The sequence below is a fragment of the Papaver somniferum genome, chromosome 9 (assembly GCF_003573695.1).
Source record: "Papaver somniferum cultivar HN1 chromosome 9, ASM357369v1, whole genome shotgun sequence".
Lineage (NCBI taxonomy): Eukaryota > Viridiplantae > Streptophyta > Magnoliopsida > Ranunculales > Papaveraceae > Papaver > Papaver somniferum.
In genome coordinates this window covers 34,346,441-34,371,894 of record NC_039366.1, presented here as the reverse complement: position 1 = coordinate 34,371,894, position 25,454 = coordinate 34,346,441, and the positions used below count along the sequence as shown (strand labels likewise).

Here is a 25,454-nt window from a genome sequence, read left to right as displayed (position 1 = left end):
TCAGTTCTTCTTGTGGTTCAGTTAATAAACTAGCTAGCCCGTCCATTTGGACGGGTTTACAGCACTTGTGTATATATATATATGATAGTTTTTGAATGAGCTTAGCTTGAGCAAAATATTTCATCATTTGCAGCTAGATCGACCGGCATGGGTATCACCTTCAATGGAACAGCTCTCCGCAGCGAAAATCTAACTTTGTCACTCATATCCATGGTTTCCGGAATCAGACCTTTCTCCAGAACCCAATCGAAAGATCGAACAAGTGAGCCACGCATCACGTGAATCATTTGCTCAGCTAAAGGGAGTCCAGGACAGATACGTCGTCCTGCTCCGAAAGGTATATACTCAAAATTCTGCCCACGATAATCAATGGCGGAGTTTAAGAATCGCTCAGGCTTGAAGGATAATGGATCATCCCAACTACTTGGATCCTTACCAATTCCCCAGATATTGACCAGCACTAGAGTTCCCTTCGGTATTGAGTATCCCATCACCTCTATGTCTTGCGTCACGGTTCGTGGTATCGGGAATGCGCCAGGAGGATGAAACCTTAATGTTTCCTTGACTACTGCGCGAAGATATGGTAAATTCTCTATGTCACTCTCTTCCATCTTCTTTCCATGGCCAACAACTTCGGAAATCTCCGCTTTGGCCATTTTCATCATCTCTGGGTTGCGGATAAGTTCCGACATCGCCGTTCAACAATTATGCTTGTAGTAAAACATAAAATTAAAACAAACTATCAATCTTTTTGCCTAACAAACAATCATGTTTCCTAATATTAAAACAAATTACATCGTATTCTCCCATTGTGTGATGCTGAAACCTTCACGAATTAGTAGAAGAAGATTAAAATCAAGGGAATCAGTCTAATTATGTATACTTAGGTGGAAGGTGCAAATTTCCAAGTCCGCTCGTACCAATGATTATGCAGCTCACTTCAAACACATCTCTTCGTTTTTTCCTTCTCTTGTGTGTACTCTGAGCCTTCACTGACAAACAACTTCGGTTTATCAAATTAAATGAACTTCTAACAACTCTCATATCTTAACACATGCAGGAAAAGATTTTTTATCAAACCAAAGTTAGCAATGAGAATAAGCTAGACCATTGATAGATGTCTGTTTCAATTTCTAGAGACAGAATACGTCTATATATATATATATATATATATATATATATATATATATATAGTGAATGGTCATCACGCAATCGTGATGTATCTTCTCTTTATTTTTAGGTTGGTCATGATGGGAGAAACTCCAAATAGTAGATAAGAAATGAGAAACGAGTCTGGAGTCAGATTTTGCCTGATTCAAGACTTGAGTTGGTAAGAAATGAGAAATCACATGATGTATTACACAACATAAATTTTCCAATGTTAATTCATCATTCAGACAATAAATAGTGTGTATGGTTGCAATTTATGCCCACTAAACTTGAGGCACCGAGGAATGAGGTGCAGATACTGTTATTTGACTTGCAACAAATAGTGCTCATTCTCCTCTGCAATTTGCCACTGCTTTCTTGATGCTTATACCTTGAAATGGGTTCATGGCGAGGATATCATGCAGCAGTTGTTATCTTGGGAGACCAAAAGGGGAAATAACAAAGATACGAAAATATGACGTATCCTTGTATTTTCAAAACTTGGACAGTAAGGGGAGAAGAGAATAGAAGGGTTATGGCCAAAAAATCGAGGAGGGACACTAAAGGGCATCACAGACCTTATTCACCAAGGATGTAATCAATGTTGAGAGTGCGATCTTCCTTTGGGGATCTGGAACTGATTGGTTCAGGACTACGTTCTGGGAGGTGATCAAAATCTGTAACTAGGATTTTTATGGCTCTCCTATCGTGTATTCTGATTTTCAGTTTTAATAAAATTTCTCCTTTCAGTAGAGTCACATCAGTTCCTTCGATGTAATGAAAAAGCATTAACTAAGAAATAACTTCAAAACGAATCAAATAATTTATAGAAATGGATAATAACATCGAGAGCCACCACCACTAGACAGACGGGTAGAAAGATGAAAAATCACAGATGTATCACATAACATAAAATTTCAAATAGACATCATTCACACAACAAATAGTGTATATGCTGCAATTTATGGCCACTAAATTTCAGTCACGGAGGAATGGGGTGCAGAAACTGTTAGTTGACTTACAAAAAATACATTTACAGTAGTGTCTAAATGTTGATGAAATAGGACAGTGTTTATGTCAATCTCTATAATACCACGGAGCCGCAAAAAGAATGTGTGGTTGCAACTTGCAACAGTACAGTGGCAAAAATCTTCTAATCACTACTTGACCATGAAAGAGCTTTTACAACTACAGCCACCCACTGCGCTTGGATTCTCCGTAACCTGCACGATGGAACTGCAAATGTTAACTACCACTCTTAGTTCTCTTTCAAGTTGAACAAAATCGACGCGAACAAGCATAATATTAAGTAAACAACAGTACATTATACTTATCACATCCCAACCAGCAGCAAATAAATCCTACAAATGAAATTCTGATAGCAGTGCCTTAGGGGTCTTGCACTATATTCTTATTCAATGAAAGAAGGTTATATGAGCAATTTAAATTTCCATCCACAAATTTGAGTTAGCAAACATCACTTAAGTTCCACTAGATTAAGAGCAACAGCTAGTGGTTCTTAAAGGATCCAAAGGGAATTGGTTCTGCGCAATAAAGAACGAAAGTTTGGCAGTGTCACTATGCAAGACCTATCTGGTTTGGTATGTTTTCACAGGTGTTTCAGCTTTTACCTAGTAGCAATGGAATTCCGCAATAGATTGCTTCTTGGTTTTCACCACCTGGGTCTTCTTCAAATAAATCTCATACACTTTACACTGAGGTTCTGTGGCATATATGGCAGGCTCGATGTGCAGATCATTTTTCCCAAATCCTGCCATCAATATTGCTCATATAACCTCTAATGATTACTTCTCTCCGATCCAGACAATCAACTTTTAAAGCTATGACTCATAAACCATTGTTCTCATCTCCTAAGTGTGTGCCTGTGGACTTTCAACTGTTTGCTGATTATATGATAATGTTTGTCGATGCATCTCTTCCTACATATTCTATTGTCGCAGGCTGTGCAGCAATCCTCTATGACACCAGCAGAAACCAATATGCAACAGTGTTGGACCAGCCTCAACAGTGAGCCAAGCTGAGACTCTAGCTCTCTTATCAGCTATTCAATGGTAAAACTCGACAAGGTCCTTTTTGTGTCTGATAAGGTAAACCTTGTCAAAGCTATAAATGGTATTTTCGTGGCACTAAGTCGGGAAGATTTGAATCTTATTCAGCATTCCATTTTGCTTTTTTCCAAACTCTGTAAAACAGATTACAAGTACGTCCCAAGGACTGTAAATAAGGAAGCGGATAGACTTGCTGAGTATGCCTGTAAGCACTTTCTAAATCGCATATGAATGTATCAGGTCTGAGGTCCCTAGTTTTCTAGTTCGAAAACTAAATTTTGCCCATGAGCACTTTACAGACTTGCTAAGTATGCCTTTAGCTAAAGGAATAAATTATGGACCAACATGTGGTGAAAAAAGTGCAAATCTATGGTATATCTCTAAAGGTTAATTGCCATCTCAATTTGTGTTATATTATAGATTTTGCGAACAGTGAGTTTTACCAGAGCATCTCCTATTGTGTCATTATTCAAGTCATCTACAAAATGATGGAAGACGCCTATGATTTGACTAACTTTAAGGTCAAGCACAGGCTCAAGAATTTGAAAGACTGAATGATTCACAAGTACCAGAGTTTCAATTACTTACCACAAATGCAGAGCGTATCAGTTCCTCAACATAATCAACAGTCGCACCTTTGACAAGTCCGTATGAGCTTTTGTCAACGACAAGCTTAACACCTTCTTTCGTAAAAACCCTAAGACATTACAAAATTGCCAGGTGAGACGTGCATAAGAAAACATAAACAAAAACAAAACATCAAATAAATTTAGAGGAAGATGGATAGAGGATAACCTGTCGTTTGGTTTAGGTTCATCATCCAACTCGAAAACATATTGGAACCCAGAACACCCACCAGCCTCTACACTCAAGCGCAACATCTTGTCTTTAGCTTGTTTAGCATGCAATTCTTTCAATCTCTGAAAAGCAACCCTAAAGTCAAAAACTTAGTAAAAAGAGTATGTGCAAAAGGTACACAATTAAGAACTTATTGAACATATCACTAGTCAAAAAAATATCCAAAGCCTACAACAGTATTCTACCATACATGACAACGTTTAGCAGAATTACGCAATTTGCTCGAATTTATCATAAACGGAATCCCTAATTCCTTGGATGGCAATACAAAAACCAAATCTATTGCCTATCGTAGATAATTTCAAGAGATTGAATACTTGGGGCATCCTTAAATAAACTAATTAGAACACCCAAAACCCCAATTAACAATCCACAATCTAAATCTCACAATCAGTCTAAATTACACACAATCAATCTAATCACACTCCTTCAATTTTAGAGACACGAAAACAAACAAAGATATTTACCTGGATGCAATTCTCAGTCATATGAACATCATCTTGATTCACAGATGAAGAAGAAGAAGAAGATTCATCCACAACAGCAGTTGAAGAAGAAGAATAACTCAAAATCCTCCTCCCTTGATTAAGTCTATTCGTAATAAATGGCGTCAAATGATGAAACAAAGATCTCCCATTATTGGTGTAAGACATCGCATAATAATATCATCCACCACAAAAAAAATCCTTCCTTTCTCTCAAAAAAAAAACTCGTCTGTAATTTCAATCAAATGACAAAATAAAAACCCTTTCTTTCTTTTACCAAAAGAAAACGATAACCTAGAAAAAAAACCTACTAAAATGCGGTCGTAGCGCGTACTACCACCACACGAACATAGTGGGTCCCACATAACCTTGGACCTGGAGGGTCCCACATAAATAATAACCAGATCCTTAAATTGTGGGCGGCTTAATGAAAAGAAGAAAAAAAACCAGAGATGGAAGGAGGAAAGGAGAAGATTTTTGAGATCAGAAGATTAGAGGTTTCTGATAAATCAAAGGGTTTCATTGAATTGTTACAACAATTAAGTGTATGCGATTCAATTTCTGATGACGAATTCAAGGAGAGATTTGAAGAATTAAGTGTGAATGGAGAGAATCATATGATTTATGTAATTGAAGATGAAGAGAAGAAGAAGATCATAGCAACTGCTTGTTTATTCATAGAGAAGAAGTTTATAAGGAACTGTGGGAAAGTAGGACATATTGAAGATGTTGTTGTGGATTCAAATGCTAGAGGATTGAAATTAGGTCAGAAGATTGTTGAGTTTCTAAGTGATAAAGCTAGATCTATGGGTTGTTATAAAGTCATTCTTGATTGTGGTGAACAGAATGTTGGGTTTTATGAGAAGTGTGGGTTTCAACAGAAAGGAATTGAAATGGCTATGTACTTCAATTAAATCTGAAAATTTATCTTGATGAAATGAGTTTTGTTTCTTTCGTCATTGATCTTATTTGATTTTCTTTACTCTGTTTATTATGTTTCTTGATTTTATCTTTTTTAACTGATACCCTAGTTGATTAGTTAGCAAATACTCTCTGAATCTCTAAATATTCTCTGCTATTGTTTACCTGGTACTAGCAAAACCACTACTTGTATACGGCCTTCAACTCAAGGAAGTGCCTATGGCTATGAGGTTAGATTAAGTTAGTCTGTTCATACCAAGTTTTATGAAGGGAAAATTACACCTAGAGTTCATCTCAAAAATCAGCACTACTGCAGAAGGTGTATACTCTTTGTTTTTTGCTTCAAAAAAAAAATATTCTTTGTTTTTTCTGATGCAAAGAGTGCACAAGATATCTGTAGACAGAGCACCATGGGCACTTTAAAAAAGAGTCAAAATTGTAAGGGGATACCAGAAATTCGCACTAGTCAAAGACTCAAAAGCAAACAAGTCCTATAATATCCTGAATTCCTGAAACAGCAAGCTCTTTGAAGAACCCAACTCCACCGGTCTCTTTCTTCAACCATGTTGTCATCTCTGCGCTGGGCAGTATCTCAACTAAGAAACTTCAATGGAGGTAACTCAATTACACCCCCTTTTTACTGTTCTCCTTATACTCAAGAAAATCGATCTCTTTCTATTATCAAGTTTAAGATCATTTCCTCCTCGTTTAGTTCTTCCCCAAATCACAACTCTTCTTCATTTGTAGTGAATTACTTAATCAATTCATGTGGATTATCAGCTGTGAAGCTATCCCTGCTTCTAAAAAACTCAATTTCAAAACTTCATCAAAACCAGATTCAGTCTCAAACCTACTTGAAAACTATGGATTTACTAAACCCTATATCTCTAATCTCATTAAAAAGAATCCCTTAATCCTTTTATATAATCCTGAGAAAACCCTTCAACCCAAATTTGATTATTTTAACTCTAAAGGGCTTTCTGGACATGACCTTGCCAAGTTCCTCTCTGCTAACACTAGGGTACTTTCTGGGAGCTTACAAGGAAAAATAATCCCTGCTTACGATAAGCTCAAGAGCATTGTTCATTGTGATAAGAATGTAATTACCATCATCAAACGCAATTCACAAATTCTTACATGCAAAATGGATACAAATAAGATGATAGTTAACATTGATCTTTTGAGAGATGAAGGTGTCCCTCAATCCAATATCTCTAGGTTTTCGATCTACCAACCAAGAATGTTTACGAAAAGTACTGGAAGATTCAAGGAGATTGTAGTGGAGATTAAGGGTATGGGGTTCGATCCTTATAAGGTTATATTTGTTAAAGCTATCCAAGTAGTTGCTGGGTTGAGCAAATCGAATAGGGAGTCGAGGGTGGATGTTTACAGGAGATTGGGTTGGTCTGATGAAGAAATTCATAATGCATTTATGTTACATCCTCAGTGTATGAGACCTTCTGAGAAAAAGATAACCTCGATAATCGATTATCTTGTGAATCAAATGGGTTACAGTTCGTCTTCTATTGCCAAATATCCATCTATTTTTGTTATAGCTTGGAGAAGAGGATTATGCCTAGGTGTTCTGTTTACAAAATGTTAACATCAAAAGGTCTGGTTAAGGATAAAATTACCCTAATTACATTTCCATGTTTGAGTGATGAGTCTTTTTTGAAGAAGTTTGTGATCAAGTTTGAGGTAGAAGCTCCGGAACTGTTGAAGCTGTATCCAAGTGCAATTAGATCTAGAGCTACTTAGTGGTACTTCTGGAGAATGCTCAGAGACCAAAGTTGAGGTGCTGGAGAAATTTGATCAACACTAGTAACAAGTCCAGTGACTGGAGGGGTAAAATGATACATTTTGGTTCGTTTCTAGTCTTGAGAGTTTGGTGAAGGGTCTTCAATTGAGTATGACATCCGATATTCTTTTTTCTTTTCTTTTTTAATGGCACTACTAATGCTGCGAAGCAGTAAATTGTTGGTGAATTGCAAATGGCATTGGCTGGTTTCCCTGATAAGTATTTTGGCGTGGTTTCGAAGCGTGGATCTGTGAAGTCTTTGCGTGGATCTGGGAGAAAAGTTATGATTGTTGGCTTTTAAGGAAAGAATAGTTCTTAGTGAACATGTTTTGTGTAGTATGCCTATATATATTATGTCAGTTTATAAGTAGCCTAAAAGTGTGTAGAAAGCTGGTGAAAGAATAATGAGAAATTTCTTGGGGTCTGGAGATCCAACTGTGAGGAGCGTTATAACATCGAAGGGGGATTTGGTGTGTGGTCATTTAGAAGAAGGTGGTCCTGGACTGAAAAGTCTTGAAGCTATTAACAAATCTCTACTTATGAAGTTGTTGTGGAAAGTGCAAACTGGAGAAGCAGAATGGTTTAGATTTACCTCTGCCAAGTTTAAAGATATAAATGGAGAGTGGATAAAATACCATTAGCAACCATCAATTTTGTCAGGTCTTATATGGGTGATGGAAGAGCTTGATTCTGACACAAGATGGTTAGTTGTGGATGGTTCAAGTATTTCAATTTGGAAAGATAACTGGATTCTTGATGGTGCTCGGGCAGATATATTTCCTCATGGTGATCGTATTGCTCAAAATTTGAGTGTGAAAGTGCCAGATCTGATTTACAATGGTGAGTGGGTTATTCCAAATCAGATGCTTAGTTTCTTTGGTACTTCTGATTTTCCAGTTATTATGTCTAGTGAGGGTAAAAGATTTTGGAGAGGATCTCTTTTTCTGGAGAATTTTCAGTTGCTGCTGCTTACCAAAGAATTAGAGAGAAGTAATTACAGTAATTCCTTGGGCTTTAAAAGTGGTAATCTTGTGCACATCCAACTACTTCAAGTAATGTCTGGAAGATGATGGGATGCATGTGTGCTTCTGATGAGAATATGAAGAAAAGGAAATTCAATCTTGCTTCCAGATGTTGTTTGTGTGGGAATTCTGAATCGGATCATTTGCTTTGTTACTGCAACTTCAACTTCAGTGATCTTATATGAAAATGGTTAGGAGGTATGTTTTCTTTTCTTAATCCCCATTCTTTGAAGATGTTTTAGCTTTTGCTAAACATAATGAAATAGAGTTTTATTTGACAATGGAAGTCCCAAGGAAGCTGTTATTGAGAGAAGAAAACTTCAATTTACTATAGAAACTGTTTGAGATCAGGTTGTCAGGTGATGTGGAGTGTGGCATATGAGCTTCAAGTGTTAAAATGTGTTGAAAAGCAGACCAGTTCATAGGCCTCAAGTTGTTGAATGTTTCTCTAAATATCCAAGTTCTCAGCAATTGTTAGTGTGTTGAAAATGGTGCGGTTTTTTATGGGATAATTCATGATGGGGCTTTTGTTATTGCTTGTTCTTGTGGGATAATTCATGATGGAGTTGCAACAGATTACATGGCAGAGGTCACAGTTATTAGATGGGTTCACACTAGAGCTAACATGTTATTCTGTTAGGTTTTCTGTCAGGTCTTGAGAACCCTTTCCAGTCCTGCTATAGGTTCAGGCGGTGTTGGTGATTTCTTGTTGAATAATGAAACAATTTTGATCTTTTAATAGATTCTGGTGAATGATGTTAGTTGAAAGGTTCGTTCCAACTTCTAGTGTTTCTAGGGAATGAAGTTAATTCAGATGTTGCATTCTTGCATTACCTGGGGGTTCCCAACTATACTGTCAGAGAAATTCTCGATTCTCCATTCTAACCAAGAATGAGCTTCTAAGCAGTCAATGTGGTCTAAGAAATGTATAGTTGTACTTGTACACTTCATCTGTTCATCCTATAGAGCTAGAGAAATACAGTACCGACTTACAAAAACTGGAACACTTGAGTAATACCCAAGACCAAAGGTCCAAAAAATTCTTACTAGAAAAATTACTATACCAAAACATATCCTGATCTTTAAAAATTAATAATTCAAATTTTCTGCTAGTATTTAACCAAAACTAAATTCAACTGCTAGAAAAGTTATCTCAAAAGAGAGAACTTGATAATATTGCTGATAAATGTGGCAGAGTTCTTGTTTCTTCCACTTAAAAGACACGGTTCACCTTTCCCATTGTGCTCTTCAAGTACAAGCACCTTACCTGTATTTTCATTGCAAAACAAAGTACTCAGTATTTGTAACTCCCCAAAAACTTGAAATAAAAAAACTGCAGATCATATTACTTCTATTAAACTGCAGATCACATAACACATGAAAAAAAAAAATCATTGCTTATAGGACTTTAAGAACATGACAAAATTATTAACTCATATGATGAGTGAAAAGCAATCCTTTTTATCTAGGACATTTCATGTGTGTCAGATGATCCGATCCTACAAAGATAGGAGACAACAACCCAGCCACTCGCTAAAGAGTAAAACAGGAAAAGGCAAACAGTCAAACAAGTCATGAAAACCAACTTAAAAACCATGTGAGGAACAGCACACATAAAAACAGTGCAACAATGGATGGTTCGAAACAAAATGCCTCGCTCTCTCCCTAAGCTTGAACTTCTAAGTGAAAGCATAGAAATATTAAGTATGGTGGAAACGAACTTACGTTTTGCCAATTCTTTTTCAATAGTGATACGAGGAAGTTAACACTCAGTTGCACATTCTGGAAGATTTGTCTCTCCTCCATTCCAAGGTTCCCTACTGCAACACCCATGCAGAGTACCTTTTTTAATTGAAACTTGACCATGGCCTTGGTTTCATTAACCTTCGACTCCAGAGACTCTTGATGGGTAACAAGAGTTGGGAATTTTCCTGTACATAGACAATTTGCAAGTTAGGCAAAATATAAGGAGGACAGAGAGAGATGTGTGCTTGAAAGAAATACACTTGCCTGCCTTGTTGAGACCAGGTCCAAGAAGACGAGGAATTTGCTTAATTACGGCTTCAGATGCAAGGAAAGCATGGTATTTCTTAGCAAGCTTCTTGACCAATTTCTTGTTCTTGTTAAGCCTCTTCAAACCCTCCACATCCATATGGTCTAAACCTATACTCTGAGCCTGCAGTTAATATCAATAAAAAGTTCACTCACTGTTAATCCTTAGAAACAATCTCATTAGTGCAGTCTGAATTGATTCAAATAAAGTTCAGGGTTTTAAGCAAGTTGACAATCAAATAAAGTTCAGGGTTTTAAGCAAATAGGCACAAGCAGTTTCGACAACATGTGAATGTATTCAAGCAAAGATGAACCACATGCTTAAAATAAAGTTCAGGGTTGGAAGCAAATTGGCACAAGCAGTTTCGACAACATGCGAATGTATTCAAGTATGTTGGTCTCAAAGATGAACCACATACTTCAGATAAAGTTCAGGGTTGGAAGCAAATTGGCACAAGCAGCTCCAGCCAAACTCAAGTTTTGGCAACATGTGAATGTATTCAAATATGTGCAAAATTCTGGTCTCAAAGATGAACCCACATGCTTAAACTAATCAAAAAGTCTGGTTATGCAGACATTATAACTCTTTAAAAGTTCAGTTTTGGAAGTTACATTACCTCTTCAACATGCTGAGCATCCCCAAGCATGCAAACCTTCATCTTAGGACGAGGGATATGTGGTAGCCTCACAGAACCACTGAAACGCTTGTCCTTTTGTGGATCATAATTCTTCAAACCAATTTGAAGCTCAATAGTCTCAGTAAAATTACGATTCTTCTCTTTAGACTCAGCAACAATCTGAGCAATTGCTTCCTTCACAACATCAGCCGCTAACTTACTACAAAATCCCCCAAAAAAATCAACAAATTTAGAAAACAATAATAATATCAAATAATTTATACGAACTTAACATGAACTCCTAAAACTCAATTACCATCAAAGTTAAAATCATATGAAATAAGATTATGAGCTATCTAATCCACAACAATTACATGATTATTACCGAAATCAACCATATAATCTAATCACAAATCAACATTACAGAAAGTAGTAACAATGAATTGAGTTCTACGCTGATCATAAAGCTCATATACAAAAAAAAATCAAAAAAATCAAATCATCAAATACCTCATGGTTGAGAGTTTTTTGTATGTTCAAATCCTCCGAAACAAGAGAAACCTGAAAAGAAAATCAGAATTATAAGCCAGTGACAATGTGAAGAACAGATTTATACATGAACAGATTCTAAATCTAAAACCCTAGAATTTAATTGAGGAGGTTTTGCGAACCTTTTTAGGGTTTCCGGAGAAGAAGAAAAATCGGCCGAAAGAGAGAGTGAATTGAGAACTAGGATGGTTTCTTGTACACTTGTGAAAACTAACACGTGCCCAAATAGGTTTAGGTTTCTTCTTTTATAATCCTTTTAGGTTTTGGTATTTTGATGATACGGCCCTTATTGGTTGTCTTTTTTCTTTATCTACCCTTTCGGGTTGGATGGTCTCTCCAACTTGTTGAGATTAAAGTCGGAGTCAAGGTTAGCCAAATTCCTAGTTCCTAGAGTTAGTCGGTGTTTTCTTATTCTAAGTTAGGATCTCACACAGTTATAGTGGGTTTGGATACAAATTTATTTTTAACTTCCGCTCCTTCAAAAGTCGAAGTCAGAAGCAAAACTATTTTACTTCATAAAAAATTAACTTTACGACTTTTAGAAGTTGTTTTGAAATTTGACACCCAACCTAGGTCGAAAAATTACTTCTGATGTGTTATCCAAACAGGCCCTTAGTGAGTAGAAACCTATTTAAGTTAGGAAATTGTCAGAAAATCATGAATGTTAGGATTCCTTTGACGGGCCGAGACAGATTGATATGACCTTTCACAACAAATGGTGGTTTTACTATAAAGTCGGCTTACAAGTTGTTGGCAGGTGATTTCCCTATTGCTGATAGTAATACTCAAGTAAATCTTATCTCTAAGAATCTTTGGAAGGCTTCTGTTCTGTCTAAAGTTCAACTGTTTTTGTGGAAATGCATAGAAGGCATTCTTCCAACTAAAGATATCTTGATTGTCTGTTTTTAATCCTAATCTGAAAAATACTTTGTAGTATGTGTGGATCTTACACTCCTAAAACTGTTGAGCATCTTATACTTCATTGTTCCTTCTCTAGATTTGTTTGGGCTTCGTTGCCATTTGGAAACTTGGTTCTTCACGATTCTATATCTATAGCTAATATTCAGGTTTGGATTAACAAATTCCTTTTATCCAACAATGACTTGTGTTGCTCTATTCTAACTTCAGTGTGGTGTCTGTGGAGGAAGATGTTTTCACATCTTCCAACAAAAACAACTTAATGCTCTATGTATTGCTCGACTTGTATCGAAACTAATTAGTAATACTAGTGAATTTCTTATTACTAGTGGCTCTAATAATCATTCTTCTGCTAGTCAAGTACTTGTGCCACCATCTAATGTACATCTTCCACAGGGATGTTATATTATTTGTTGTGATGCATCTTATGATAAAGACACTAATAAATTGGGTGTTGGTGTTGTCATATTCAACCAAGCAGGTGAATGTAAAGGACACAAGACAGTCGTAGGATAAGTTCCGAAATAAGAGAAACCTGAAACAAAATCAGAATTATAAGACAACGATAATGTGAAGAACAGATTTATACATGAACAGATTCTAAATCTAAAACCCTAGAATTTTATTGAGGAGGTTTTGCGAACCTTTTTAGGGTTTCTGGAGAAGAAGAAGAAAAATCGGTCGAAAGAGAGAGTGAATTGAGAACTATGATAGTTTCTTATAAAGATGTGAAAACTAACACGTATCCAAATAGGTTTAGGGTTCTTCTATTATAATCCCTTTAGGTTTTGGTATTTTGATGATACGACCCTTATCGTTGGCTTCTTTCTTTAACTCTTCGGCTTGGCTGATCTTGTTTGCTTAGTTATGAACTAGGCATGTAGGCTCAGGTTCAACTTTGACTACTTATTAGTTAGGTTAGAGTCAAGGTTATCCAGAGCCTACAACTCTGACATAGCCAAATTCAATCATATTTCCAAAGCAGAAATTAATGTTTAGTCCCAAACTAGTTGGCTTTAGAGACTCTAATCTTGTTCTCTCAAGCCTAGTACAAAGAGGTCCAAATTTACACAATTTGAAACGAGTCGGTCCTTTTACGAACGAGTTAGTCATGAGAATAATACTCATCAACCATTTTAATCTTTTTAGTTTTGTTCAGTTTTTAAACGATTGTTCGCTTTTCTCTTCTCTCGGAGAACAAATTCTAAAATTTAATCTCTGTCTCGATGAAAATTCAACACCTTAACATGAATATGATAATCAAACAAACACGTTAATCAAATCGATTCAACTCGAAAACACTAGATTGTCATCGTCGGTAAATTTTCTTTTAGATTAACGGAGGGGAATATATAATCAGATTCAGTTTCAGCAAATAGTTTGAAGATTTCGTCATTGAAAGACATTTGAAATATAAGTTTAATCTACTCTTATTGTTTCTGTCGCAATTATTAATTTATTGATTTCGAAATCGATTTTAGGAAAAAAAAATTACGGTTTCAAAAACCTAATTACTTCGATTGTAGTTGGAATTTCTTATTCGATTACTGATGAGAGTTTAGAACTATAATCACCTCATCTTGATATTTTCAATCATTGACTCTAGTATTTGTACTTGTGTATTTTCTATTTTGGTTTAATATTTGTATTTATGTATTTTCTATTTTGGTTTAGTAATCTGTTTGTTTTTTAAGGATATAGGAATTTGAGAAATTTGGCAAAACAAAAGGATTGAACCTTTTGTCTCTTAAAGGAATTATTACAAGAATTGCATGCACTGGATAGAACTGACAAGTACAACCATCTTAAGCTGGTTTTCCACCTATTTGTTAGTGTTCGGCCATTTGAAGAAAGTCTAAAGGACATATTCATTGCCGATTTGGGGTTCTGATGGAAGATATTGCTGAGGTAAAATATGAACAAGATTATTGTCGTATGCTTCATGAAGAGGATAACTCAAATTATGCTCAAATAGATTTGAAACCTATATCTTACAATTTTATGTTTATAAAGGATAGGGTGAAATACAGATGTACCCCTGTTTTTTTGGGCGCATACAGATGTACCCCCGTTTTTTTTCACATTTACAAATGTACTCCTGTTTTGACCGTTTTTTTGAAAAAACGGCTAACGGAAAGTTAACCTCCATGTCAGCAGTTAAGTCCACTTAAAAAGACTTTTCAGTCCTTTAAATCACTGAGTTCACAGGCAACCTATTCAACTACTTCAAATTTCCGATTCAACTGTTAATTCAGATCAGTCCCTGGTAAAGCGTGTGTTATGTACACTCATATCTACATTGTCACGTGGCACCCCAAAGGTGGTCCCACATCTCTAGAACAGAATTAGCTGCATGTCGCAGTGGTTAAAGGAAAAAAAAATTGTTATTGTTCTGCAAACATTATTGAGCAAATTTCACCCAGTTTCGTTACTCCAATCAAAACACATTCACAAATACTCAAATTTATGATCCATATATATTCCATGGTATATTCGATTTTATTCATGTTCAAAGTCACAACTGTAATCTGATCATCAAACATAAAAAAAAAAATACAAATTACTATACAATTATCCTTGTGTTTGCCATCTTTCCTGACACTTACAATTTGCATAGGATCTAGCCAAACAGTAACATCTCTTGAACGTTCCCTAACACACAAACAAGGTAAAATATCTTGCATTACCTGTACAAATGTATCTGAGATACTTTACCACCAGACGACCAACCTCTCAATTTGCTTAGTCTTGCAATGGCTATTTTCTTGTATTTCTATAATGTTGCTTTACCCTGAACTTCTACAGAAGCAACCAGCGTGGAGATGGTAGCTCCTGAGGTAGCACCAATATTACATACACAACAAGAACAAGAACCTGCAAACTTCAGCGGATTATTTGTCGAAAAATAAAACTATATCTCCTCTTAAACTCCAGGAAAGATTGCATTATGAAAATAAGGAAAACAAAAGCACCAGGTTCGTGGGAGTCTCACAAATGCAACCTTATTCTCAACTAATTGAATTCGTACCCCATGCCAAAATGTAACTTGATCACTCAACCGATTCATCCTTTATGCATTATGAATCAACATTTTCTTTTCAGGATCAATGGAATAATTACAATAGAATGAATAATCTTACAGCAATCTATTAAAGTTATTTCAACCAATTAAGAACATCCTCCAGCCTACGGTGGAGCATATCCTCCAGCCTAGCATCCTTAAGTTTCATTACATCCCTAGTTGAAGCCTTATTGGTAAAGCTCTGCATGTAGAACATTAACTGACATTTTTAGTCATTAGATGCAAGTCCATTTATCTCTGGAGCATGAGAGTGGTTAACCTATTCATATAACAAAGAAATTTAGCTATACCGTATATGTAAATTATAGATGGTTCAGTTCACTACCAATTAGGTGTAAACAGTGCACAATTTATGTCAATATAGACATAAAGGTGTTATTATGTATTGGACTACCTTTGTTCCTGTGTTCATAAAGGTGTTATTATGCCTTGCATTGGTCAAAACATTGCAGTCTTATATATGGACTTCCACCCAAGCAGGAGTTACAGTGCCACATACAAGATAAAAATTCAAAGATTTCTATTTTCAACAACTAAAACGTAAGTGTATAACTAACTGGGGAGAGTCAAATAAAAATCACACAGGTATGTCGACTACTATTAAATAGCATGAAATGCAATCAACAAATAGTCTAAACGACACCCCACCCACTTCAAAAGAGAGATTGGAGAATTTAAGAATGTGACTGATGTAGTATAAGTCTACTTTTCACTCAAATTACTGCTAAAGAAGAATACCAACATATATTCACAAACATAAGACTTACAGAACCCATTTGAATCAACATTATTCCTTAAGCTCCATTCAAGTTTCTCAAGGTCCATATCCACTCCTACAATTGTTCTTTTTGAGTCCGTGTGAAGCCACTCCGCACTACAAAACATCGACATATCAACATTTTAACTGCACCAAAATCCCAAAAAAACTTCACACTCAACTATGCAACACTTGTTTTCTTTGCAGCTATGGAGGCCATATGTTGATATAAATATAGAATCGAAGTATCAAAACTCCAGCTAGAGCACTAGTTTCTATTACCAAAATGAACCAGAGAAGCATTATTCTTTGGAGTTTTTGGACTATATATAAATTAAAAAGATTCTATTTTAAGAAATCTCAAATCAAAACAATCAAACAAATATAAATCCATCTCGTCAGTATAACCATAACAGTAAGAAATGAAATCTAATATCAATGCAAAAGTAAACCCAATATCACTCGAACAGGGCAAAGTAGAACTGTGAAACCAAAATAGTTAAATTATGAATCCAATATCAATCAGCTAAATATAAATCCCCGGGGAAAAAGGAATCCAGTATCATCGATTAAGAGAAAATATACCAAATAAATGAAAACATGAATCCATTTAATTATTAGGGTTGCAGAAAATCGAACAGCAGCAGAAATTTAAAGATCAATTCACCAAATTAAACATTCTTAGCATCATAATAGCACATAAGTATGAAAACCCATCATCAAATAAGTCTATACAAACAGAAATTTCAAATTAGGGCAACGAAAATTAGTACATGAGTGCTTGGGATTGAGGAGAAAAACAAAAATAGAAATAAGGTGTTGCCGTGGTGGTGGTTGTTGTATTTGTAACAGCGATTGCAGATGTTTGCGTGTTTCTTCTCGAGGAGGAATTGAAGAAAAAGACCGAAGGTTTTGCTGCTCCGAGAGGGACAGAAGAACAGAATAAGAATGAAGAAGAAAGATGGTACTGTATTAGGTATAGACGAAAGGGTGAGATTCAATCTTTAATTTCTAATCAATGGTTACAATTCCATGGGAGGGTATAAGTGTAATCTTGTACTTCATTTTCTCATCTCGGTCAAGGATAAATTGACTGGACGACCGAGAAATTGACTTTTCTAACGGATTTGGATGGAAAACATCCAACAAACCTATATTTGTAAATGGAAAAAAAACGGGGGTACATTTTTAAGTCGGATGTAAATATAGGGGTACATCTGTTTATAATCCTAAAGGATATCACCTGTTGTTTACTTCATTGAAGCTTGCCAAATATTTGTTTTTTGCTTCAAGTAGGGTGAAACAGTTGTTCTAATCGGACTATGAAAGCTTGATAATTATATGATTGAAAAATAAAAAAATCCTAAGTGACAATTAGTACGAGCAAGTTAAGTAGCATTCTGGGAACCATCACCATTCGAGTATAAAATCGCATAGTTTGCTTTTCTTCCTCTATTATGTTTATTTTTCCTTAGCATCAACACCCACTTCTATTGATATAAAAGGTAATATGTGTCATCATTGTCTCAAAAGCAATCCATAGGTGGGAAATGATCTTTTCTATATTGTGTTATTTCTTCTTTTTTTGTCTGTATTGTTTACTTTTGTCTTGTAGTTTGTACTAGTTACGAAGAAACAACACTAAAAGAACATCATCATTTGTTTATAGGTGCAATAAGCGGAGGCTTTTTCATCTTTGAATTCAGACATACTTGTAAATATTACAGTCTAACATACTATATTAATTGTTTGCTCAGTTTAATGTTAAGTGATCAAAATGACTAACCACCGCCATTTTGGTGTGGGGAAACATCTTAAGTAAGAAACGTGATAAAACTGTTATTCATACATAGCACAAATGTACTTAAATTGGGACAATAATTTATTGTGCTTTCAATTTTTGATTTAGCTGCAGTGTTATTGTTTGTACCCAAGATGGCTTATAAGTTGTTGGTTGGAGGTAGTCATACCAAGAATTAATATATACAAAGCTTGAAGCTTTGTGACCCTTAGTCATTACTCAATTCATGCGGGATAACTGACACTACATGAGTCTATATTCTTACAATTAACATTTAGTATTTATTAGGAAATACAAGCGTACTTCAAATCATGTGGGTTAGCTGACCCTGCGGCAGTCTAAATACTTATAGTTAACAAATAGTATCTATTAGGAAATACAAGTGTGCGCAGCTTGTATTCTACCTGAATGAAGTCAGGTGACATAATTGCATAATATCATTCGAATCCAGAGCATCAAACATTTATAAGATTTATTTAGGTTGTGAATGTATAAAAAAGATTAAGCAAATACATTAGCATACTATTGCAAGATAGGTGCAGACCAAAACCGACTTAAAAACAGATTTAAGCAACAACTTCATCCTAAAATGTAACAATATTTCTTTTATCCAACAAATTTTGAGAAACTAAAATCCGTGTGGTGGGGAGTCAAGCAATAATGGGAAACAATCATCAAGTTAAAAGTAGATCAGTTCACGATATGAAGAGCATGATATAATTAAGAAATATGGATGATGCTCTCCATTAGAAGAAAAAAATGATTCTCTTTTATAAACCCTTGAGTTTTCCCTCTCAAAATCTCCGTACACAAGTGAAATAACTACCCTCTATGAATTTTTAAATCTCAGAGCCTCAAATTAAAATACACCAATACCGCAAATAACAAATATAAACAACACTTACTTATTCAATCGATAATGATAGTCATGGAGTATTAACTACTCATTACCTTTATTGAAGTCATATAATAAAAAAAATGTTCATACACATCCAAGGTCTAAATAAAACTCAATTCTAACTTCAACAATCATCTTTTTTCAAAAGTTATCGCATAAAAATCACTCAACGGGTTATCTTCGTTTATATGCATATGGGTACTTATTAGTAAACTTACATAATCAAGTGAAACATATGAAGGATAATAGTCCTACCTTGCTAATAATTCTTTAATAAACATTGAATATAATATGAAATGGTCACTCTACTCATTGCCAATTGGTTGTGAGTTGGATGCCCACAGACTTTAACTAAACGCAAGATTAAATAAAGGTCCAATATTGATAAAGGTCCAATAATCTTTATATCGATAAAGATAAAGGATTCAATAAAGGTATGATCTTATAAAATATCCAAAGTCCAATGGTCCAATCTTTTATATTACTAAGAAACTTAAATCTTTTTTGAAATACTAAGAAACTCAAACTTACAATAATAAAGGCCCAATCTTATAAAGGTCTAATATTCAATATATAAATGATTCAATAAAGGTCCAATCTTTTAAATTGCAAAGAAACTTAAATCTTTTTCTTTTAAATTACTAATAAACTTAAATCTTTTTAAAATACTAAGAAACTAAAACTTACAATATTCAATAGAGGATGGAATAAAAGTCCAATCTTATAAAAGTACAATATTCAATAAAGGTCCAATCTTTTAAAATACTAAGAAACTTAAATCTTTTTGTTTTAAATTACTAAGAAACTTAATCTTTCTTAAAATACTAAAAAACTCAAACTTACAATTTTGTAATATATTACTGACAAATGAAATTACGAGGGAAACAATATAAGAGAAGAGATTGAAAGCATCATTTGGTTTGTATCGAGAAATCAAGCTCTTCATTATGTGTATAGAGATGGTTACCATTTTTTGAAATAAAACCTTTTTGTAAGAAATTGAAAAAATAAATAAAAAATAATGGATTCGATTACATAATATTCACTATACCATATTCTGCGAATCGTAACTAAAATTCGTAACCAACATGTTGTCGTTACGAATTCGTAACCGGAAATTTCAGTTACGAAAATTTAGTAACAGCAGCTGTTTTGTTACGAAATTTTACTAGTTTAGTGACGGCCCATCCCGGGTTACAATTAGTAACTGCTGGAAAAAAATCGTGTGAAAGAACCGTGTGCAGAGTAGCACTCGGTAACACCCTCCTGAGCAGCGTGTGAATGAACCATGTACATTTTTCCCCCTTTACCTACACCGCAGAAATGTTATCTTCTTTTCTCTTCAGTCTTCTCTCCCAAAAATTCCATCTCCATTTACTTCGCCCGTCTTCATGTCAGTTTCTTAACTGAGCTCTTCTTAACTCCATCTCAACTACTCTCTGTTGTGCATTATTTGCCGTCATTAACCTCCATCGATCTAGATCCGCCAGTAATTATTTGGTAAGATTGATAATTAGGTTATCTTCTTTTAGGGTTTTGATAATTAGGTTTTGATTTTAATTAGGTTTTGATATCTCTGCACGATTGATAATTAGGTCATCTTTCTTTTTGGGTTTTGATACCTCTGCAAGATTATTAGGTCATCTTTCTTTTAGGGTTTTGATAATTAGGTTTTGATTTTAATGATTCTCATTTATTTTACTGCAGGTAGAAGTACTAATCTGGGATTATTTTACTGCGGCTGTTTGTGAAACAATAACCCAGGTATTATCCCTTTTCATGCCTTTATTTTATTCACTGGGTTTAATTTTTAGGTCAGTTGGTTGTAACTGAGATTTGGAGAATTTTGAAGACTTGAAGTTTGAATATTTGGAATGATGTTTTTATCATACTAAATCGTGTCGTTCCTATCGGAATGTTTGATGAGAGCTAGAGCACTCTCTTTCATTTGAGTAAGTCAATTGCTTAAGAAGAAAGGAATTGATTCTCTCATATGAAAGTGAGTGCACCAGCACTCTCTAGATTCCAGTTTGTATGGGCTTAGATGACTTATTCTAGTTTTGGTTGAGTTGGAACAGCTAGGAAACGTGTTGATTATATTCGTTAAGTTGCTATGTTTTACTATTATCTGAAATTTTTTTCAATAAGTGTCATAATGAACTTCAAGTGTGAGATTTTTGAGCTTCTTGGTTGGGATAAAATGCTAGTTAGAGCAGCTGTCCATGATGAGTACTGGATTTCGCATTAGTGTGTGTTGTTGTGACATATGCTTTGGGTTTATCATTGCAGAATAAATGGATGATTATAACTTCATAATGTTGAATAATGTACAATATCTTCAAAAGAGCTTCAAAGTCGATACATTTTAAAATTTTGGCTAATGTTGTTCTGTATCTTTGGTATTTGTAGAGCCAGGAGAGGATCCTTTTGGCAAGAGCCAAACAGAAAAGAAACAGCGGTTACGGAATCTGTTAAGGTAGTAACCTAAATTCCAGTTTGTATGTTCCATAAATATGCTCATCATGATTTGAACTTTTACTTCATGTTAAGGTAGTTTTTTAAGTTTAAATGAACTAAAGTTAGGAAGTGTTGTTTTGATATTGACTGATTCTCAGTGAGCATGGTGATAACATTCCTAGTGGTTATTCGCAAAAGCTACTTGTAGCTCATTCTCTCTTCTTTGAGGGGATGTTTCTGTCGCTAACTTGCAGGGCTTCGGCAACCCTGTACCACTAGGACTAAGTTATTTTATTTGGTTGATTATAATAGAAGTTCGTATTAGCATGATTATATTAGTCTGTATTTTAAGTTGTGTATAAATAAGTCTAGTTTTATGTACTCTGTGAGCATGATGATAACAGTCCTAGTGGTGATTCGCAAAAGCTACTTGTAGCTCATTCTCTCTTCTTTGAGGGGATGTTTTTGTCGCTAACTTGCAGGGCTTCGGCAACCCTGTACCACTAGGACTAAGTTATTTTATTTGGTTTATTATAATAGAAGGTGGTATTAGCATGATTATATTAGTATGTATGTTAAGTTGTGTATAAATAGGTCTGGCTTTATGTACTCTGTAAGCATGATGATAACAGTCCTAGTGGTGATTTACAAAAGCTATTTGTAGCTCATTCTCTCTTCTTTGAGGGGATGTTTCTGTCGCTAACTTGCAGGGCTTCGGCAACCCTGTACCACTAGGACTAAGTTATTTTATTTGATTGATTGTAACTGAGATTTGGATTTTCAATTTTTTACACGAATATAGATTTTTTTTGAATCATATGCTAAGGGAAACTTGCAATACATATGTGCAAGTCCCCTTCGTAACCACGTCTTGATCATGGGAGCATAAATATCACTTAGTTATTACAGTTATAGTTATTACTTTGCCTGAATGTTAACATAGATAACATTTAGGTATCAATGGTTGATAAAGGCTGGATGAAATGTGCGCGTACTTATGTTCAATACTTAGAAGGTGTAAGATCATTTATAGAGTTTGTGCGTGAAAATGCTGGTGGCAGGACGAAGTTCTCCTGTCCTTGTAACAGTTGTAAGAATGGTAAAGGACCTCTGTCTCTAGGTGAAATTGATTATCATTTGGTCAAGAATGGTATTCAGTTGAACTATACATTGTGGCATTTCCATGGGGAGAAGTCACATGAAGGTATTCCCAGAAGTGATAATGTAGGAGTTGCAGTTGACAACGTAGGAATTGGAGACAATCTAGGAAATTCAGCTGACAATGTAGAAGTTTTTGCTGAGAACAATGTAGAAGATTTCGTTGAGAACGTTAATCCCGCTTGTAATGTAGACGAGAATGTTGGCATACACAGTAGGGTTCACGAGGAGACTAGTAGTAGCAAGAAAAAAAGAGATTTTTATGAGCGTGCTAGAGAACCTTTATATCCCTCATGTTCTAAGGAAAAGACACCACTGTATGCTGTTATTAAACTAAATAACATAAAAACCCAATATGGGTTTTCTGACAATGGTGTCATTGCACTCTTAGAATTGTTTAAGGAGTTGCTTCCTGATGGAAATACACTGCCGTGTAAGTTCCATGATGTAAAAAAGTTGATACAAGAAAGGGGATGGACTACATAACCTATGATGCATGCATCAATGATTGTATTTTATACTAGAAGGATCATGCATCATTGGTTAAATGTCATGTGTGTCAAGAACCTAGGTATGAGGTCTTTAATGACGAGAGGAAGCTTACGCAAGTTGCTCGCAAGACATTAAGACATTTTCCATTGATAAAAAGGCTGCAAAGGTTATATAGTGTACCATGGATAACAAAGGCAATGTATTGCATTCCAGAGCACAGTCATATGGAAACCTTATGCGTCATCCAGTCGATTCTTAAGCCTGGCGATCTGCGGATAATTTTTCACCGGAGTTCGCCAAGGAACCAAGGAATGTAACATTATGGATATCAACTGATGGTTTCAACTCGAATGGGTGTTTCGGTCCTAGTCACAACTGTTGTCCTGTAATTATTTGTCCGTACAACCTGCCTCCTTCGTTGTGCATGAAACGAGAGTTTGCAATGTTATGTTTGCTCATATCAGGCCCAAGAGCACCAGGGAAAGATATAGATGTATACTTGCAACCACTAATAGAGTAATTGATAGAGTTATGGAATGAAGGTGCAATCACGTTCGACTCTTTCACTAAAACTGAGTTTTTGATGAGAGGAAGATTATTGTGGGCTATTCATGATTTTCCTGCACTAGGGACTTTAGCTGGATGTGTCACTCATGGTTACTATGCTTGCCCAACTTGTGGAGAAGGAACAGTTTCTGAACATCTTCCGTTCACTAAGAAAAATTTTTATATGGGACACCGAAGATGGCTGCCATCCAAGCATAAGTATCGAGATGATAAAACCAATTTCCCGGGAGGGGTAGATCACGGTTCAGCACCATGGCCACTGACAGGATTTCAGGTTCAAGAGATTGTAGCTAATATTAGAACCAAGGTTGGTAAGGGAAAACAACCATCAGTAGCAAGTCGACAGAAACGTAAAAGAATACCTGAAGGCGAAACTGATGTTGATGTAGAAGCTGAGGTTCATGACCACTTCTTATTTACTCGAAGATCTATCCTCTATGATCTGCCTAATTGGAGTTCAAATCTGGTGCGACATAATACAGATGTTACGCATACAGAGAAAAACATAACTGAGCATCTTGTTAACACGATCATGGGTGGAAACAAGTCAAAGGATGGTCCTAATGCGCGCAGAGATATGGAAGCAATGGGATATAAAATGAAGCAATGGTTGAAAGTGGATGATAAGTCTGTTAAAACAACAATGGAAGATGCTCCTTTTGCAATGACGAAAAAAGAGAAACTTGCATTTTGTACTACATTGAAGAACTTAAAGGTTCCATCTGGTTTTTGTTCCAATCTTCGCACTTGCATCAGTGTTGATCCACCTGAGTTGAAGAACTTAAAGTCTCATGATTATCATGTCCTTATGCAACATTTGTTTCCGTTACTAGTTCATGCATCGCCTTCGCTACCTAAAGATCTGCGGCTTTCTCTTCTTCGGATAAATTTTGCGCGCGAAGCTAATCAACAGAGAACAACTTTTAAAAGCAAAGGCTACTCTAGTGGAAGCAATCTGTGTATTGGAAAAATACTTTCCTCCTTCCTTCTTTGTTATAAGTATCCACTTGATGGTGCATTTAGCTGTTTTATCATATCACTTGCGTTATCTTAGTAAGTTGCATTTCTTCTATACATAGATGTTTTTTTAATGCTACTTTATAGGTTATTATGGCAGCATAAGTGGTGCTGGAAGATGAAAACGGACTTCCCATTTCTAGAAATGCAACTAAGGCCGGCCATCGGAAGGGAAATTTGATTCGTAATCTTATCCATGTCTCCTACAAATCCTTGAGGGATGTGCCAGATAACTACAGAGAGGATGTCTTGAATGAATTGCGGGTAAATACTTACCTTATAACTGTCAAACTGTTTCAGGTAAACACTTGGGGTATCTTGATTTATGTCAAACTATTGTTTCGAACTGAAGATCTATTTTTTCAGAAATCATATATAATACCGGAAACTTCTAGTCTGAATTTGATAAGGGGAATGGCTCCTATATGGAGGAGATTCAAGTGGGAGCTGAGAATTGACTACTATGATCCTTATAACACTCATGAAGAAAGGATCGCTCATGTTCCTCCAACTGTAAAAGAAGAGGACTGGATAAAATTCCGTGACAATGAAAAAGAGGAAGCCCAACAGAAAAGTAGAGCAGAGCATAAGAAGAAAAGGAAAAGATATGATTACGCTCATACTACTGGTCGCAAACCTCTTAGTTTGGTAAAATCTGAACTGGTACGTATATCACCTAATAGCTAGTTTATGAACTATAGATCTAATGTTACCATTCTGAACATACATTCTCATTCCCTCATATCTTAAATGTCTCTGAACTTAAATGTAGTCGATTGATTGATCC

The 25,454-nt window shown here is 35.4% G+C and overlaps 4 protein-coding genes, 1 long non-coding RNA gene and 1 pseudogene across 6 annotated transcripts; 2 read left to right on the top strand and 4 right to left on the bottom strand.

The window, feature by feature from the left end:
• Positions 1-101: 101 nt before the first annotated feature.
• LOC113311750 (geraniol 8-hydroxylase-like) lies at positions 102-692 on the bottom strand. The gene has a single exon (XM_026560549.1). It carries the CDS (start codon positions 690-692, stop codon positions 102-104), a length of 591 nt encoding a protein of 196 aa, XP_026416334.1.
• A 1,331-nt stretch (positions 693-2,023) lies between these two features.
• On the bottom strand, positions 2,024-4,859 carry LOC113312395 (iron-sulfur assembly protein IscA-like 2, mitochondrial). The gene is made up of 4 exons (XM_026561145.1): positions 4,544-4,859; positions 4,014-4,138; positions 3,807-3,915; positions 2,024-2,372 (listed from the first exon to the last, which is right to left on the bottom strand). Exons 1-4 carry the CDS (start codon positions 4,727-4,729, stop codon positions 2,310-2,312), a joined length of 483 nt encoding a protein of 160 aa, XP_026416930.1. The 5' UTR covers positions 4,730-4,859; the 3' UTR covers positions 2,024-2,309.
• A 123-nt stretch (positions 4,860-4,982) lies between these two features.
• Positions 4,983-5,550, top strand: LOC113309413 (glucosamine 6-phosphate N-acetyltransferase-like). The gene has a single exon (XM_026557845.1). It carries the CDS (start codon positions 5,014-5,016, stop codon positions 5,473-5,475), a length of 462 nt encoding a protein of 153 aa, XP_026413630.1. The 5' UTR covers positions 4,983-5,013; the 3' UTR covers positions 5,476-5,550.
• Positions 5,551-5,812: 262 nt separating this feature from the next.
• On the top strand, positions 5,813-9,149 carry LOC113309414 (annotated as a pseudogene).
• A 71-nt stretch (positions 9,150-9,220) lies between these two features.
• On the bottom strand, positions 9,221-11,731 carry LOC113309412 (60S ribosomal protein L10a-like). Its single transcript, XM_026557844.1, has 6 exons — positions 11,643-11,731; positions 11,482-11,532; positions 10,972-11,191; positions 10,313-10,478; positions 10,028-10,233; positions 9,221-9,569 (listed from the first exon to the last, which is right to left on the bottom strand). Exons 2-6 carry the CDS (start codon positions 11,484-11,486, stop codon positions 9,516-9,518), a joined length of 651 nt encoding a protein of 216 aa, XP_026413629.1. The 5' UTR covers positions 11,487-11,532; positions 11,643-11,731; the 3' UTR covers positions 9,221-9,515.
• A 3,537-nt stretch (positions 11,732-15,268) lies between these two features.
• Positions 15,269-17,183, bottom strand: LOC113308829. Of its 2 annotated transcripts, none has more exons than XR_003340115.1 (3): positions 17,051-17,183; positions 16,288-16,394; positions 15,269-15,312 (listed from the first exon to the last, which is right to left on the bottom strand). It is a non-coding gene; the product is annotated as an uncharacterized LOC113308829 (long non-coding RNA). The 2 variants fall into 2 exon arrangements; XR_003340114.1 differs by lacking the exon at positions 15,269-15,312 and adding an exon at positions 15,652-15,701.
• Positions 17,184-25,454: the final 8,271 nt, after the last annotated feature.